This window comes from Triticum aestivum, chromosome 2D, assembly GCF_018294505.1.
Source record: "Triticum aestivum cultivar Chinese Spring chromosome 2D, IWGSC CS RefSeq v2.1, whole genome shotgun sequence".
Taxonomy (NCBI): domain Eukaryota; kingdom Viridiplantae; phylum Streptophyta; class Magnoliopsida; order Poales; family Poaceae; genus Triticum; species Triticum aestivum.
Window position 1 is genome coordinate 452,540,761 of NC_057799.1, and position 15,002 is coordinate 452,555,762.

Genomic DNA, 15,002 nt, shown 5'->3' on the forward strand with positions numbered 1-15,002 from the left:
CCGCACCGGCGCCACCCCTCGCCTCCAACCGCCGTGGCCCCTGGCCGCGCCGGCGAGCCCCGCCCTCGGTGCCCCGGCGACCTCGTCCCGCCCTGCGGGCGAGCGCTCGCTCGGGTGCGCCCGCACCCGTGGACCAAACCCGCTCGCCCCCCTGGGCCACTGCCAGGTGGGCCTTGCCCCCCTGAGCCACTGCCCCTGGGCCCGAACCCCGTGGGCCTATGACAAACGGGGCCCAGCCCACAGAACGAAAAGAAAAAATAAAATAAAATGAAATGATTAAAAAAATAAATAAATAAATAATAGTGTAGCATGTTACTGCTTTCCGATATCCTATCCTGATGCATAGCCTATCCTTGCTACTACTGTTGTTACCTTACCTGCAATCCTACATGCTTAGTATAGGATGCTAGTTTTCCATCAGTGGCCCTACATTCTTGTCCGTCTGCTGTGCTATACTATCGGGCCGTGATCACCTGGGCGGTGATCACGGGTATATTCTATATACATTATATACATGACACATGTGGTGACTAAAGTCGGGTTGGCTCGTTGAGTACCCGCAAGTGATTCTGATGAGGGGGCTGAAAGGACAGGTGGTTCCACCCCGGTAGAGGTGGGCCTGGGTTCCGGACGGCCCCCAACTGTTACTTTGTGGCGAAGCGACAGGGCAGTTTGAGACCGCCTAGGAGAGAGGTGGGCCTGGCCCTGGTCTACCTTCGCGGTTACTTAACACGCTTAACGAGATCTTGGTATTTGATCTGAGTCTGGCCATTTGGTCTATACGCACTAACCATCTACGCGGGAGTAGTTATGGGTATCCCAGCGTCGTGGTATCAGCCGAAGCCTTCGTGACGTCAGCGACTGAGTGGCGCGCGCCGTGTTGGACCGCTTTGACGTAACCGCCGTGATCGTGTGGGTTGCTAGGTCTGCTCGCGGCCGCGTTCGCAACGTGCAGGTGTGCATTGTTGGAAATATGCCCTAGAGGCAATAATAAATGGTTATTATTATATTTCTGTGTTCATGATAATAGTCTATTATTCGTGCTATAATTGTATTGTCCGGAAATCGTAATACATGTGTGAATACATAGACCACAACCTGTCCCTAGTAAGCCTCTAGTTGACTAGCTCGTTGATCAACAGATAGTCATGGTTTCCTGACTATGGACATTGGATGTCATTGATAACGGGATCACATCATTAGGAGAATGATGTGATGGACAAGACCCAACTTAAGCATAGCATAAAAGATCGTGTAGTTTCGTTTGCTAGAGCTTTTCCAATGTCAAGTATCTTTTCCTTAGACCATGAGATCGTGCAACTCCCGGATACCGTAGGAGTGCTTTGGGTGTGCCAAACGTCACAACGTAACTGGGTGACTATAAAGGTGCATTACGGGTATCTCCGAAAGTGTCTGTTGGGTTGGCACGGATCGAGACTGGGATTTGTCACTCCGTGTGACGGAGAGGTATCTCTGGGCCCACTCGGTAATGCATCATCATAATGAGCTCAATGTGACTAAGGCGTTAGTCACGGGATCATGCATTGCGGTACGAGTAAAGAGACTTGTCGGTAACGAGATTGAACAAGGTATTGGGATACCGACGATCGAATCTCGGGCAAGTAACATACCGATTGACAAAGGGAATTGCATACGGATTGATTGAATCCTCGACACCGTGGTTCATCCGATGATATCATCGTGGAACATGTGGGAGCCAACATGGGTATCCAGATCCCGCTGTTGGTTATTGACCGGAGAGGCGTCTCGGTCATGTCTGCATGTCTCCCGAACCCGTAGGGTCTACACACTTAAGGTCCGGTGACGCTAGGGTTGTAGAGATATATGTATGCGGAAACCCAAAAGTTGTTCGGAGTCCCGGATGAGATCCCGGACGTCACGAGAGGTTCCGGAATGGTCCGGAGGTGAAGAATTATATATAGGAAGTCCAGTTTTGGCCACCGGGAAAGTTTCGGGGGTTATCGGTATTGTACCGGGACCACCGGAAGGGTCCCGGGGGTCCACCGGGTGGGGCCACCTGTCCCGGAGGGCCCCGTGGGCTGAAAGTGGAAGGGAACCAGCCCCTAGTGGGCTGGGGCGCCTCCTTGGGCCTCCCCCCATGCGCCTAGGGTTGGGAACCCTAGGGGGGGAGTTCCCCCTTGCCTTGGGGGGCAAGGCAACCCCTTCCCCCCCCTTGGCCGCCGCCCCCCAACCCTAGATGGGTTTTGGCCGGCTCCCCCCTCCCAAGGGGTCCTATAAATAGTGGGGGGGAGGGAGGGCAGCAAACACACAGCCTTTGGCGCCTCCCTCCTCCCCTACAACACCTCTCTCTCGCGCAGAAGCTCGGCGAAGCCCTGCCGAAGAGCCGCTACATCCACCACCACGCCGTCGTGCTGTTGGATCTCCATCAACCTCTCCTTCCCACTTGCTGGATCAAGAAAGGAGGAGACGTCGCTGCACCGTACGTGTGTTGAACGCGGAGGTGCCGTACGTTCGGCACTCGGTCATCGGTGATTTGGATCACGGCGAGTACGACTCCGTCATCCACGTTCATTGGAACGCTTCCGCTCGCGATCTACAACGGTATGTAGATGCACTCCCTTCCCCTCGTTGCTAGTAGACTCCATAGATGCATCTTGGTGAGCGTAGGAAAATTTTAAAATTATGCTACGATTCACAACAGTGGCATCATGAGCCAGGCCTATGCGTAGTTACTATGCACGAGTAGAACACAAAGAAGTTGTGGGCGTTGATGTTGCCAATTCTTCTTGCCGCTACTAGTCGTTTCTTGTTTCGGCGGCATTGTAGGATGAAGCGGCCCGGACCGACCTTACACGTACGCTTACGTGAGACAGGTTCCACCGATTGACATGCACTAGTTGCATAAGGTGGCTAGCGGGTGTCTGTCTCTCCTACTTTAGTCGAAACAGATTCGATGAAAAGGGTCCTTATGAAGGGTAAATAGAAATTGGCAAATCACGTTGTGGTCATACGTAGGTAAGAAACGTTCTTGCTAGAAACCTTCAAACCACGTAAAAAAAAACTTGCAACAACAATTAGAGGACGTCTAACTTGTTTTTGCAGCAAGTGCTATGTGATGTGATATGGCCAGAAGATGTGATGAATGATATATGTGATGTATGAGATTGATCATATTCTTGTAATAGGAATCACGACTTGCATGTCGATGAGTATGACAACCGGCAGGAGCCATAGGAGTTGTCTTTATTATTTTGCATGACCTGCGTGTCATTGAATAACGCCATGTAATTTACTTTACTTTGTTGCTAAACGCGTTAGCCATACAAGTAGAAGTAATCGTTGGCGTGACGACTTCATGAAGACACAATGATGGAGATCATGGTGTCATGCCAGTGACGAAGATGATCATGGTGCCCCGAAGATGGAGATCAAAGGAGCATGATGATATTGGCCATATCATGTCACTGTTTGATTGCATGTGATGTTTATCATGTTTTTGCATCTTATTTGCTTAGAACGACGGTAGCAAGTAGGATGATCCCTTATAATAATTTCAAGAAAGTGTTCACCCTAACTGTGCACCGTTGCGAAGGTTCGTCGTTTCGAAGCACCACGTGATGATCGGGTGTGATAGATTCTTACGTTCGAATACAACGGGTGTTGACGAGCCTAGCATGTACAGACATGGCCTCGGAACACACGCAATACACTTAGGTTGACTTGACGAGCCTAGCATGTACAGACATGGCCTCGGAACACGGAGGACCGAAAGGTCGAGCATGAGTCGTATAGAAGATACGATCAACATGGAGATGTTCACCGATCTTGACTAGTCCGTCTCACGTGATGATCGGACACGGCCTAGTTGAGTTCGGATCGTGTTTCACTTAGATGACTAGAGGGATGTCTATCTGAGTGGGAGTTCATTAAATAATTTGATTATATGAACTTAATTATCATGAACTTAGTCTAAATCTTTAAACTATGTATTGTAGATCAAATGGCCCACGTTGTCCTCAATTTCAACGCGTTCCTAGAGAAAACCAAGCTGAAAGATGATGGCAGCAACTATACGGACTGGGTCCGGAACCTGAGGATCATCCTCATAGCAGCCAAGAAAGATTATGTCTTAGAAGCACCGCTAGGTGAAGCACCAATCCCTGAGAACCAAGACGTTATGAACGCTTGGCAGCAGCGTGCTGATGATTACTCCCTCGTTCAGTGCGGCATGCTTTACAGCTTAGAACCGGGTCTCCAAAAGCGTTTTGAGAAACATGGAGCATATGAGATGTTCGAGGAGCTGAAACTGGTTTTTCAAGCTCATGCCCGGGTCGAGAGATATGATGTCTCCGACAAGTTCTTCAGCTGTAAAATGGAGGAGAACAGTTCTGTTAGTGAGCACATACTCAGAATGTCTGGGTTGCACAACCGCTTGTCTCAGCTGGGAGTTAATCTCCCGGATAACGCGGTCATTGACAGAATCCTCCAGTCGCTTCCACCAAGCTACAAGAGCTTTGTGATGAACTACAATATGCAGGGGATGGAAAAGACCATTCCCGAGGTATATTCAATGCTGAAATCAGCTGAGGTAGAGATCAGAAAAGAACATCAAGTGTTGATGGTGAATAAAACCACTAAGTTCAAGAAGGGCAAGGGTAAGAAGAACTTCAAGAAGGACGGCAAGGGAGTTGCCGCGCCCGGTAAGCCAGTTACCGGGAAGAAGTCAAAGAATGGACCCAAGCCCGAGACTGAGTGCTTTTACTGCAAGGGAAGTGGTCACTGGAAGCGGAACTGCCCCAAATATTTAGCGGACAAGAAGAAGGCCGGCAACACCCAAGGTATATGTGATATACAAGTAATTGATGTGTACCTTACCAGTACTCGTAGTAGCTCCTGGGTATTTGATACCGGTGCGGTTGCTCATATTTGTAACTCAAAGCAGGAACTACGGAATAAACGGAGATTGGCAAAGGACGAGGTGACGATGCGCGTCGGGAATGGTTCCAAGGTCGATGTGATCGCCATCGGCACGCTACCTCTGCATCTACCCACGGGATTAGTTTTAAACCTCAATAATTGTTATTTAGTGCCAGCTTTGAGCATGAACATTGTATCTGGATCTCGTTTAATTCAAGATGGCTACTCATTTAAATCTAAGAATAATGGTTGTTCTATTTATTTGAGAGATATGTTTTATGGTCATGCCCCGCTGGTCAATGGTTTATTTTTGATAAATCTCGAACGTGATGTTACACATGTTCATAGTGTGAATACCAGAAGATGTAAAGTTGATAACGATAGTCCCACATACTTGTGGCACTGCCGCCTTGGTCACATTGGTGTCAAGCGCATGAAGAAGCTCCATGCAGATGGACTTTTGGAGTCTCTTGATTACGAATCATTTGACACGTGCGAACCATGCCTCATGGGTAAGATGACCAATACTCCGTTCTCCGGAACAATGGAGCGAGCAACCAACAAATTGGAAATCATACATACCGATGTGTGTGGTCCAATGAGTGTTGAGGCTCGCGGAGGATATCGTTATGTTCTCACTCTCACTGATGACTTAAGTAGATATGGGTATGTCTACCTAATGAAACACAAGTCTGAAACCTTTGAAAAGTTCAAGGAATTTCAGAGTGAAGTCGAGAATCAACGTGACAGGAAAATAAAATTCTTACGATCAGATCGTGGTGGAGAATATTTAAGTCACGAATTTGGTACACACTTAAGGAAATGTGGAATAGTTTCACAACTCACGCTGCCTGGAACACCTCAGAGAAATGGTGTGTCCGAACGTCGTAATCGCACTCTATTGGATATGGTGCGATCTATGATGTCTCTTACCGATTTACCGCTCTCATTTTGGGGTTATGCTTTAGAGACTGCCGCATTCACTTTAAATAGGGCACCGTCTAAATCCGTTGAGACGACACCGTATGAATTATGGTTTGGGAAGAAACCTAAGCTGTCGTTTCTAAAAGTTTGGGGATGCGATGCTTAACTTCAACCTGAAAAGCTCGAACCCAAATCGGAAAAATGCGTCTTCATAGGATACCCTAAGGAAACTATTGGGTACACCTTCTACCTCAGATCCGAAGGCAAGATCTTCGTTGCCAAGAACGGGTCCTTTCTAGAGAAGGAGTTTCTCTCGAAAGAATTGAGTGGGAGGAAAGTGGAACTTGATGAGGTGATAGTCACCCCTTCCGAGTCGGAAAGTAGCGCAGCGCGAGAAAATGTTCCTGTGGTGCCTACACCGACGGGGGAGGAAGTTAATGATGATGATCATGAAGCTTCGGATCAAGTTGCCACTGAACTTCGTAGGTCCATAAGGACACGTTCCGCACCAGAGTGGTACGGCAACCCTGTCCTTGAAATCATGTTGTTAGACAACGGTGAACCTTCGAACTATGAAGAAGCGATGGCGGGCCCGGATTCCGACAAATGGCTAGAAGCCATGAAATCCGAGATAGAATTCATGTATGAAAACAAAGTATGGACTTTGACTGACTTGCCCGATGAGCGGCGAGCCATAGAAAACAAATGGATCTTTAAGAAGAAGACGGACGCGGATGGTAATGTGACCATCTACAAAGCTCGACTTGTCGCTAAGGGTTATCGACAAGTTCAAGGGGTTGACTACGATGAGACTTTCTCACCCGTAGCGAAGCTGAAGTCCGTCCGAATCATGATAGCAATTGCCGCATACTATGATTATGAGATATGGCAGATGGACGTCAAAACGGCATTCCTTAACGGCTTCCTTAAGGAAGAGTTGTATATGATGCAGCCGAAAGGTTTTGTCGATCCTAAGAATGCTAACAAAGTATGCAAGCTCCAACGCTCAATCTATGGGCTGGTGCAAGCATCTCGGAGTTGGAACATTCGCTTTGATGAGATGATCAAAGCGTTTGGGTTTACACAGACTTATGGAGAAGCCTGTGTTTACAAGAATGTGAGTGGGAGCTCTGTAGCATTTCTCATATTATATGTGGATGACATACTATTGATGGGAAATGATATAGAATTCTTGGAAAGTATAAAGGCCTATTTGAATAAGTGTTTTTCAATGAAGGTCCTTGGAGAAGCTGCTTATATATTAGGCATCAAGATCTACAGAGATAGATCAAGACGCCTCATTGGTCTTTCACAGAGTACATACCTTGACAAGATATTGAAGAAGTTCAGTATGGATCAGTCCAAGAAGGGGTTCTTGCCTGTATTGCAAGGTGTGCAATTGAGCACGGCTCAATGCCCGACCACGACAGAAGATATAGAAGATATGAGTGTCATCCCCTATGCCTCGGCCATAGGGTCTATTATGTATGCCATGCTGTGTACCAGACCTGATGTAAACCTTGCCATAAGTTTGGTAGGAAGGTACCAAAGTAATCCCGGCAAGGAACACTGGACAGCGGTCAAGAATATCCTGAAGTACCTGAAAAGGACTAAGGATATGTTTCTCGTTTATGGAGGTGACGAAGAGCTCGTCGTAAAGGGTTACGTCGACGCTAGCTTTGACACAGATCTGGATGACTCGAAGTCACAGACTGGATGCGTGTATATTTTGAATAGAGGAGCAGTAAGCTGGTGCAGTTGCAAGCAGAGCGTCGTGGCGGGATCTACATGTGAAGCGGAATACATGGCAGCCTCGGAGGCAGCACAGGAAGCAGTCTGGATGAAGGAGTTCATTACCGACCTAGGGGTGATTCCCAATGCGTCGGGCCCGATGACTCTCTTCTGTGACAACACTGGAGCTATTGCCCTTGCGAAGGAGCCCAGGTTTCACAGGAAGACCAGGCATATCAAGCGTCGCTTCAACTCCATTCGTGGAAGTGTTCAAAATGGAGACATAGATATTTGTAAAGTACATACAGACCTGAATGTAGCAGATCCGTTGACTAAACCTCTCCCTAGGGCAAAACATGATCAACACCAGGATGCAATGGGTGTTCGATTCATCACAATGTAACTAGATTATTGACTCTAGTGCAAGTGGGAGACTGTTGGAAATATGCCCTAGAGGCAATAATAAATGGTTATTATTATATTTCTGTGTTCATGATAATAGTCTATTATTCGTGCTATAATTTTATTGTCCGGAAATCGTAATACATGTGTGAATACATAGACCACAACCTGTCCCTAGTAAGCCTCTAGTTGACTAGCTCGTTGATCAACAGATAGTCATGGTTTCCTGACTATGGACATTGGATGTCATTGATAACGGGATCACATCATTAGGAGAATGATGTGATGGACAAGACCCAACTTAAGCATAGCATAAAAGATCGTGTAGTTTCGTTTGCTAGAGCTTTTCCAATGTCAAGTATCTTTTCCTTAGACCATGAGATCGTGCAACTCCCGGATACCGTAGGAGTGCTTTGGGTGTGCCAAACGTCACAACGTAACTGGGTGACTATAAAGGTGCATTACGGGTATCTCCGAAAGTGTCTGTTGGGTTGGCACGGATCGAGACTGGGATTTGTCACTCCGTGTGACGGAGAGGTATCTCTGGGCCCACTCGGTAATGCATCATCATAATGAGCTCAATGTGACTAAGGCGTTAGTCACGGGATCATGCATTGCGGTACGAGTAAAGAGACTTGTCGGTAACGAGATTGAACAAGGTATTGGGATACCGACGATCGAATCTCGGGCAAGTAACATACCGATTGACAAAGGGAATTGCATACGGATTGATTGAATCCTCGACACCGTGGTTCATCCGATGATATCATCGTGGAACATGTGGGAGCCAACATGGGTATCCAGATCCCGCTGTTGGTTATTGACCGGAGAGGCGTCTCGGTCATGTCTGCATGTCTCCCGAACCCGTAGGGTCTACACACTTAAGGTCCGGTGACGCTAGGGTTGTAGAGATATATGTATGCAGAAACCCGAAAGTTGTTCGGAGTCCCGGATGAGATCCCGGACGTCACGAGAGGTTCCGGAATGGTCCGGAGGTAAAGATTTATATATGGGAAGTCTTATTTTGGTCGCCGAAAAAGTTTCGCGCTTTATCGGTATTGTACCGGGAGTGCCGAAAGGGGTCCGGGGGTCCACCAGCCCCGGGGGGCCACATGGGCTATAAGGGGTGCGCCTTGGCCTATATGGGCCAAGGGCACCAGCCCCAAGAGGCCCATGCGCAAGAGATAAGAAAGAAGGGAGAGTCCTAAAGGGGGTAGGCACCTCCGAGGTGCCTTGGGGGGAAGGACTCCCCCCCTGGCCGCACCCTTCCTTGAAGGAAGGGGCAAGGCTGCGCCCCCCCTCTCCCTTGGCCCTATATATAGTGGGGGGAAGGGAGGGCAGCAACATCTAAGCCTTGGGCGCCTCCCTCCTCCCCTGCAACACCTCTCTCTCTCTCGCAGAAGCTCGACGAAGCCCTGCCGGAGACCCGCTACATCCACCACCACACCGTCGTGCTGTTGGATCTCCATCAACCTCTCCTCCCCCCTTGCTGGATCAAGAAGGAGGAGACGTCGCTGCACCGTACGTGTGTTGAACGCGGAGGTGCCGTACGTTCGGCACTCGGTCATCGGTGATTTGGATCACGGCGAGTACGACTCCGTCATCCACGTTCATTGGAACGCTTCCGCTCGCGATCTACAAGGGTATGTAGATGCACTCCTTTCCCCTCGTTGCTAGTAGACTCCATAGATGCATCTTGGTGAGCGTAGGAAAATTTTAAATTATGCTACGATTCCCAACATGCATAGGGCGATGGGCCCAGACCCCTGCGCGCTTAGGATTAGACCGGCGTGCTGACCGCTCTGTTGTGCTTAGGTGGGGCTGCGACGCGTTGATCTTACGAGGGCGGGCATGACCCAGAAAAGTGTGTCCGGCCAAATGGGATCGAGCGTGTTGGGTTATGTGGTGCACCCCTGCAGGGAAGTTTATCTATTCGAATAGCTGTGTCCCTCGGTAAAAGGACGACCCGGAGTTGTACATTGACCTTATGACAACTAGAACTGGATACTGAATAAAATACACCCTTCCAAGTGCCAGATACAACCTGGTGATCGCTCTCTAACAGGGCGACGAGGAGGGGATCGCCGGGTAGGATTATGCTATGCGATGCTACTTGGAGGGCTTCAATCTACTCTCTTCTACATGCTGCAAGATGGAGATGTCCAGAAGCATAGTCTTCGACAGGATTAGCTATCCCCCTCTTATTCTGGCATTCTGCAGTTCAGTCCACTGATATGGCCCTTTACACATATATCCATGCATATGTAGTGTAGCTCCTTGCTTGCGAGTACTTTGGATGAGTACTCACGGTTGCTTTTCTCCCTCTTTTCCCCTTCCTATACCTGATTGTCGCAACCAGATGCTGGAGTCCAGGAGCTAGAGATCCCGAGGATGATTCTACATGGAGTTCGGCTTCGAGGAGTAGTTAGGAGGTCCCAGGCAGGAGGCCTTGCCTTTTCGATCGTTGCTACTTTTGTGCTAGCCTTCTTAAGGCAAACTTGTTTAACTTATGTCTGTACTCAGATATTGTTGCTTCCGCTGACTCGTCTATGATCGAGCACTTGTATTCGAGCCCTCGAGGCCCCTGGCTTGTATTATGATGCTTGTATGACTTATTTATGTTTTAGAGTTGTGTTGTGATATCTTCCCGTGAGTCCCTGATCTTGATCGTACACATTTGCGTGCATGATTAGTGTACGGTCAAATCGGGGGCGTCACAGCCATAATTCCTCTGCTTGGCGCTTGGGTGATCCTGCACCGGCACTTCAATCAATGTCGGCACGACCTCCTTGCCTTTCTTCAATGGTGGCACGACCTCCTTGCCCTTGTCCATCTGCATTATGAATAGCACGCGGTTCAATGGTCAACATTCATTCATATTGGCCTAACGCTCATATATTAACCCACCCTACTAACCCAGCAGCGCACTCAAACCCCCTCTGTTTCACCACATCTCCTCTTCCACCCACCTCTCTGTTTCACCACCTCTCCCTCGCCATGAACTCCAACCCCAACCCTTTTCCCTGGGGCATTGGATGGAGGGCCTTCTTCCTTGGGTGCTCGCTCGGTGGCCGCAAGAAGTTCGAGCACACCATGGAAGTGTGCTCAAACTTCAGCAGCATCGATGACATGCATAAGGAGGTCGATGTTGTGATGAAGAAGGCTACGCCGGCCGAGCTGAAGACACTGATTTCGGACCCAGCCAAGGGCGCAATGTCGGTGGACATCCTACGCTGGGCCATGAATCAGGCAGACTCCAGCGACGTTGGACACCGGGCAAAATGGGCCAAGTACAGGCAGTACAAGGCGCCTCAAGACCAGCATGCTGCCGCGTACTGGAGTAGTACATTTGTGTCGCTGGAGGCCGAGAACGACGAGGTGCAGATGGTGGCCAGGGCACCGGCGGCAGGCGACCGTGCAAGACCCATCGTTCTTGAAGAAGACGATGAGGAAGAAAAGAAGATGGCTACGCCCCCCTGCCGCTCGACGCGACTCCAGGGTCCCCGCGGCTAGACAAGAAAGTTTGTACCCCAATCCCCACACCTGATGTAATCGAAAAATAACCCATGAACCCTAGTACTCGTCGATGCAGGATCGATTATGTCAATCTTCCACCCCTGATGTGTTCAATCCCCTCGCTAACTCTTCAATTGCGTGCTCTAATCTAATCTAGCCTGAGTCGAAAGCAGTTAATCTACACAGAGGACGAGGACTTGCCGCCATGGCCGATGCGCTCCGGTGGAGGTCTGTAGTCGCTCCGGTGGTTACCGCCATCTTGGATCGATTCGCACTAGAGCTCCGGTGGTCGCCACCGTCGGTGTGAGTGGGGAAGAGGGGAGAGAGTGGTGAGGAAGGGAGGTGAGGATAATTGATGACGACACGTCTGGAAAGAACACGACTTCTCGAATCTGCACCCACGTGTGCAACCGCCCACACCCACGTGCCTAGAGTTGCATCGCGCCAGACTGGCTCCACAAAAACGGTCGATTTGAGCGTTCCTCTGGAAGCAGGCCCAGAAGTGCTTTAATATTCGTGCTATGCAGACCCAACAATGAATACGGGTAACTAAACGGGTCGTTTTCTTCCCGCGGTCCTGAGCGAGGTATATGCAGCCTACAAAACGCGTACAGAGTGGCTACTGTCGATTTTCAGCCTTCTGGATTTCGAGAAAACAAAGGCGTAGATGTTTTTGTTTTTTCGGTTTTACTTGCTCTCCCGGGAGGAATTTTTCGAGGACGGCTTCCACGGTCGACTTGGATGGTTATTCCCGCGCGAAGAATCAACTCCCTGTTTCCACTACGGGTCGCCGACCTCCCCGGCCTCCAGACCAAGCATCTCCAAGCGATAAGGGCGCGATCACGCCGGCCAACCATCGCGCGCCACCTGTTCCCGTCCCGTCGCCGTCGCATCCTCCAACCAGCCGCGTAACGACGCCGGCCTAATTTTTCCGGCGACAACGACGACCACGTTACGGCCTCCTTTTTCTTCCCCGGAGCTTTCACGGCGCGCACGTCCGCGTCGGGAGGACGGGAACGCAGCGCGGGCACCGCCGCGCAGCACAGGACCCGGATAAGGGCATGCGCGCGCGGTGGCACTGGTGAACAAACATGGCCCTGGCCCGCCGGGACAGCGACTTCCATGGCCCGGAGGGCGTCCACGTCCCCTGCTCGCCTCAAAACCCCGGCCCGCACCCTGCCCTCCTCAGAAGCTCAAAGCCAACGGCCGGGAGGAAAAGCTTGGCTGAGGATCGCCTGGTCACTGCAGCCAATCACGGTGGTGGCGCTGGTGCTATCCGGGCTCGTCGGACTGTGAGCGAGCAGCGAGCGCGTACGTGCCATGGAGGGGGAGGAGAAGCCGGTGGTGGGCGGGGCCTACTGGGGCGTGGGCGCGAGGGCGTGTGACTCGTGCGCCACCGAGGCGGCCAGGCTCTTCTGCCGCGCCGACGCCGCGTTCCTCTGCGCCGGCTGCGACGCGCGCGCGCACGGCGCCGGGTCGCGCCACGCCCGGGTCTGGCTCTGCGAGGTCTGCGAGCACGCGCCCGCGGCCGTCACGTGCAAAGCCGACGCCGCCGTGCTCTGCGCCTCCTGCGACGCCGACATCCACGCCGCCAACCCGCTTGCGCGCCGGCACGAGCGCGTCCCCGTCGCGCCCTTCTTCGGCGCGGCCGCCGACGCGCACAAGCCCTTCGTGCCGTCGGGAGCCCAGGCCGCTGCCGAGGACGACGGGAGCAACGACGCCGAGGCGGCCTCGTGGCTGCTCCCCGAGCCCGATCACAAGGATGGCGCCAACGGTGCTACCGCGGACGTCTTCTTCGCGGACTCCGACCATTACCTCGACCTCGACTTCGCGCGGTCAATGGACGACATCAAGGCCATCAGCGTGCAGCTCAACGGCCAGCCCGAGATCGACCTGAACGGCGGCAACAAAGGCTTCTACTCCGACCACTCCATGAACCACAGCGTAAGGATCATTCCTTTCCTGTCTATGCACGAGCAAGGCCAAGGAGGAGCTGCCAGCGTTCTGACTTCTGATGAACATCTTGCTTGGTGACGGGGCGCATGCAGGTATCGTCGTCTGAGGCGGCGGTGGTGCCGGACGCGGCGGCGGCGCCGGTGGTGAGCAGGGGGAGGGAGCGGGAGGCGCGGCTGATGCGGTACAGGGAGAAGCGCAAGAGCCGGCGGTTCGAGAAGACCATCCGGTACGCGTCCCGCAAGGCGTACGCGGAGACGCGGCCGCGCGTCAAGGGCCGGTTCGCCAAGCGCACGGGCACGGCGGACGCCGACGCCATGGAGGAGCACGAGGAGATGTACTCCTCGGCCGCGGCCGCCGTCGCCGCGCTCATGGCGCCCGGCCCCGACCACGACTACGGCGTGGACGGCGTGGTGCCGACCTTGGTGTAATTTTGTTGCATGCATGCACGCACGCAAAGCTTCGTCTAGCATTTGATCAGTCAATTGTATATGCATGATTACGCGGGAGCGATCCAGACTTCCAATCCAACCCCCCTCCTTAATTTTGCCCGATCCCTGTAAGTTTTTACCTGTAGCATATCATCATCACGACTTCACGAGCTGGCTAATCTGCAATTCTACTCCACTTTTACTAATCCACTTACCGCTGAATAGTTCGCACTACTGCTTTAGTACAGTCACTTTCATGTCGCTCCAATCAACTTGCCTGTCACTTTGCTGCTGTCTTTGTTGCTGAAATTTGACGATCAGGAGAGATCGTGGTCTTTCTTTAATATGCGCGGTGCTGTATCTTTCGCCATTCCGCCACTGGACAAGCTCTGAGATCTCGAATGGGAAATGTGCGATCCGATGGCTGATATGCTTCCTTTGCCGAGTGCGTGATGGTGCAATCTTTCTCTCTCACGGGCTCATGGCCACCGCTGGTTGGCTGGCTAGCTTTAGCCGTGGAGCAAATGCGACAATGCTTTGGGAACCATCTTTTTCCAGTGGTGAGATTCGATGGGTTTCCCTTTCCACCGATCAACCACAGGACTACAATTGTCACATCCGAGTTGCGCTATAGACTAGGGTTTTGCTAGAGCATATTTTGATTTTTTATCACTAAGAACTTTAGCAAAAATTGTCTCCCGCTTCCCTGTAAACATAAGCTTCACTTCACGAATCAGGTAGAGAAGGTACCACAATCCATTTCTACACGAGAAACATGACAACGGTATGCTTGGTACTTCTAGATCGGCCGCTCAAGTCCAACCTTTTATTTAGAACTATCCCTGCGTATCAAAATCAAATATGAAGTGTCAAAAAACATCTTATATTTTGATACATAGGGGGTAGATGATATCCCGCACGTTGCGGCGGGGATTGGTTACAATATTTTTTAGTGAAATTTAAATGAAATAAAAAGGATATAATACATGGCTGCTGGGGTCCACCATGTGTGAAACGCTAAGGGGCGACTGTGACGCGATTGCCTGGTGATCACCTTCCAGCGCTAGGGTTAGGGTTTCGACGATGGGGGTGGTGTGTCTACGGTGGTGTCTGGCGCGGCGACTGTGCCTCCCTTGACGCAGACTG

At 51.2% G+C, this 15,002-nt stretch overlaps 1 protein-coding gene across 1 annotated transcript; it reads left to right on the forward strand.

Moving 5' to 3' along the window:
- Positions 1–12,420: 12,420 nt before the first annotated feature.
- LOC123053778 (zinc finger protein CONSTANS-LIKE 4) lies at positions 12,421–14,062 on the forward strand. The gene is made up of 2 exons (XM_044477327.1): positions 12,421–13,416; positions 13,521–14,062. Exons 1-2 carry the CDS (start codon positions 12,793–12,795, stop codon positions 13,854–13,856), a joined length of 960 nt encoding a protein of 319 aa, XP_044333262.1. The 5' UTR covers positions 12,421–12,792; the 3' UTR covers positions 13,857–14,062.
- The last annotated feature ends 940 nt before the right edge of the window (positions 14,063–15,002 follow it).

Bases quoted from the DNA above. Each gene is read 5' to 3' on its own strand.
- LOC123053778 (XM_044477327.1), top strand. From the start codon at position 12,793: ATGGAGGGGGAGGAGAAGCCGGTGGTGGGCGGGGCCTACTGGGGCGTG. The intron at 13,417-13,520 runs GTAAGGATCATT...GGGCGCATGCAG, and splicing joins ACCACTCCATGAACCACAGC to GTATCGTCGTCTGAGGCGGC.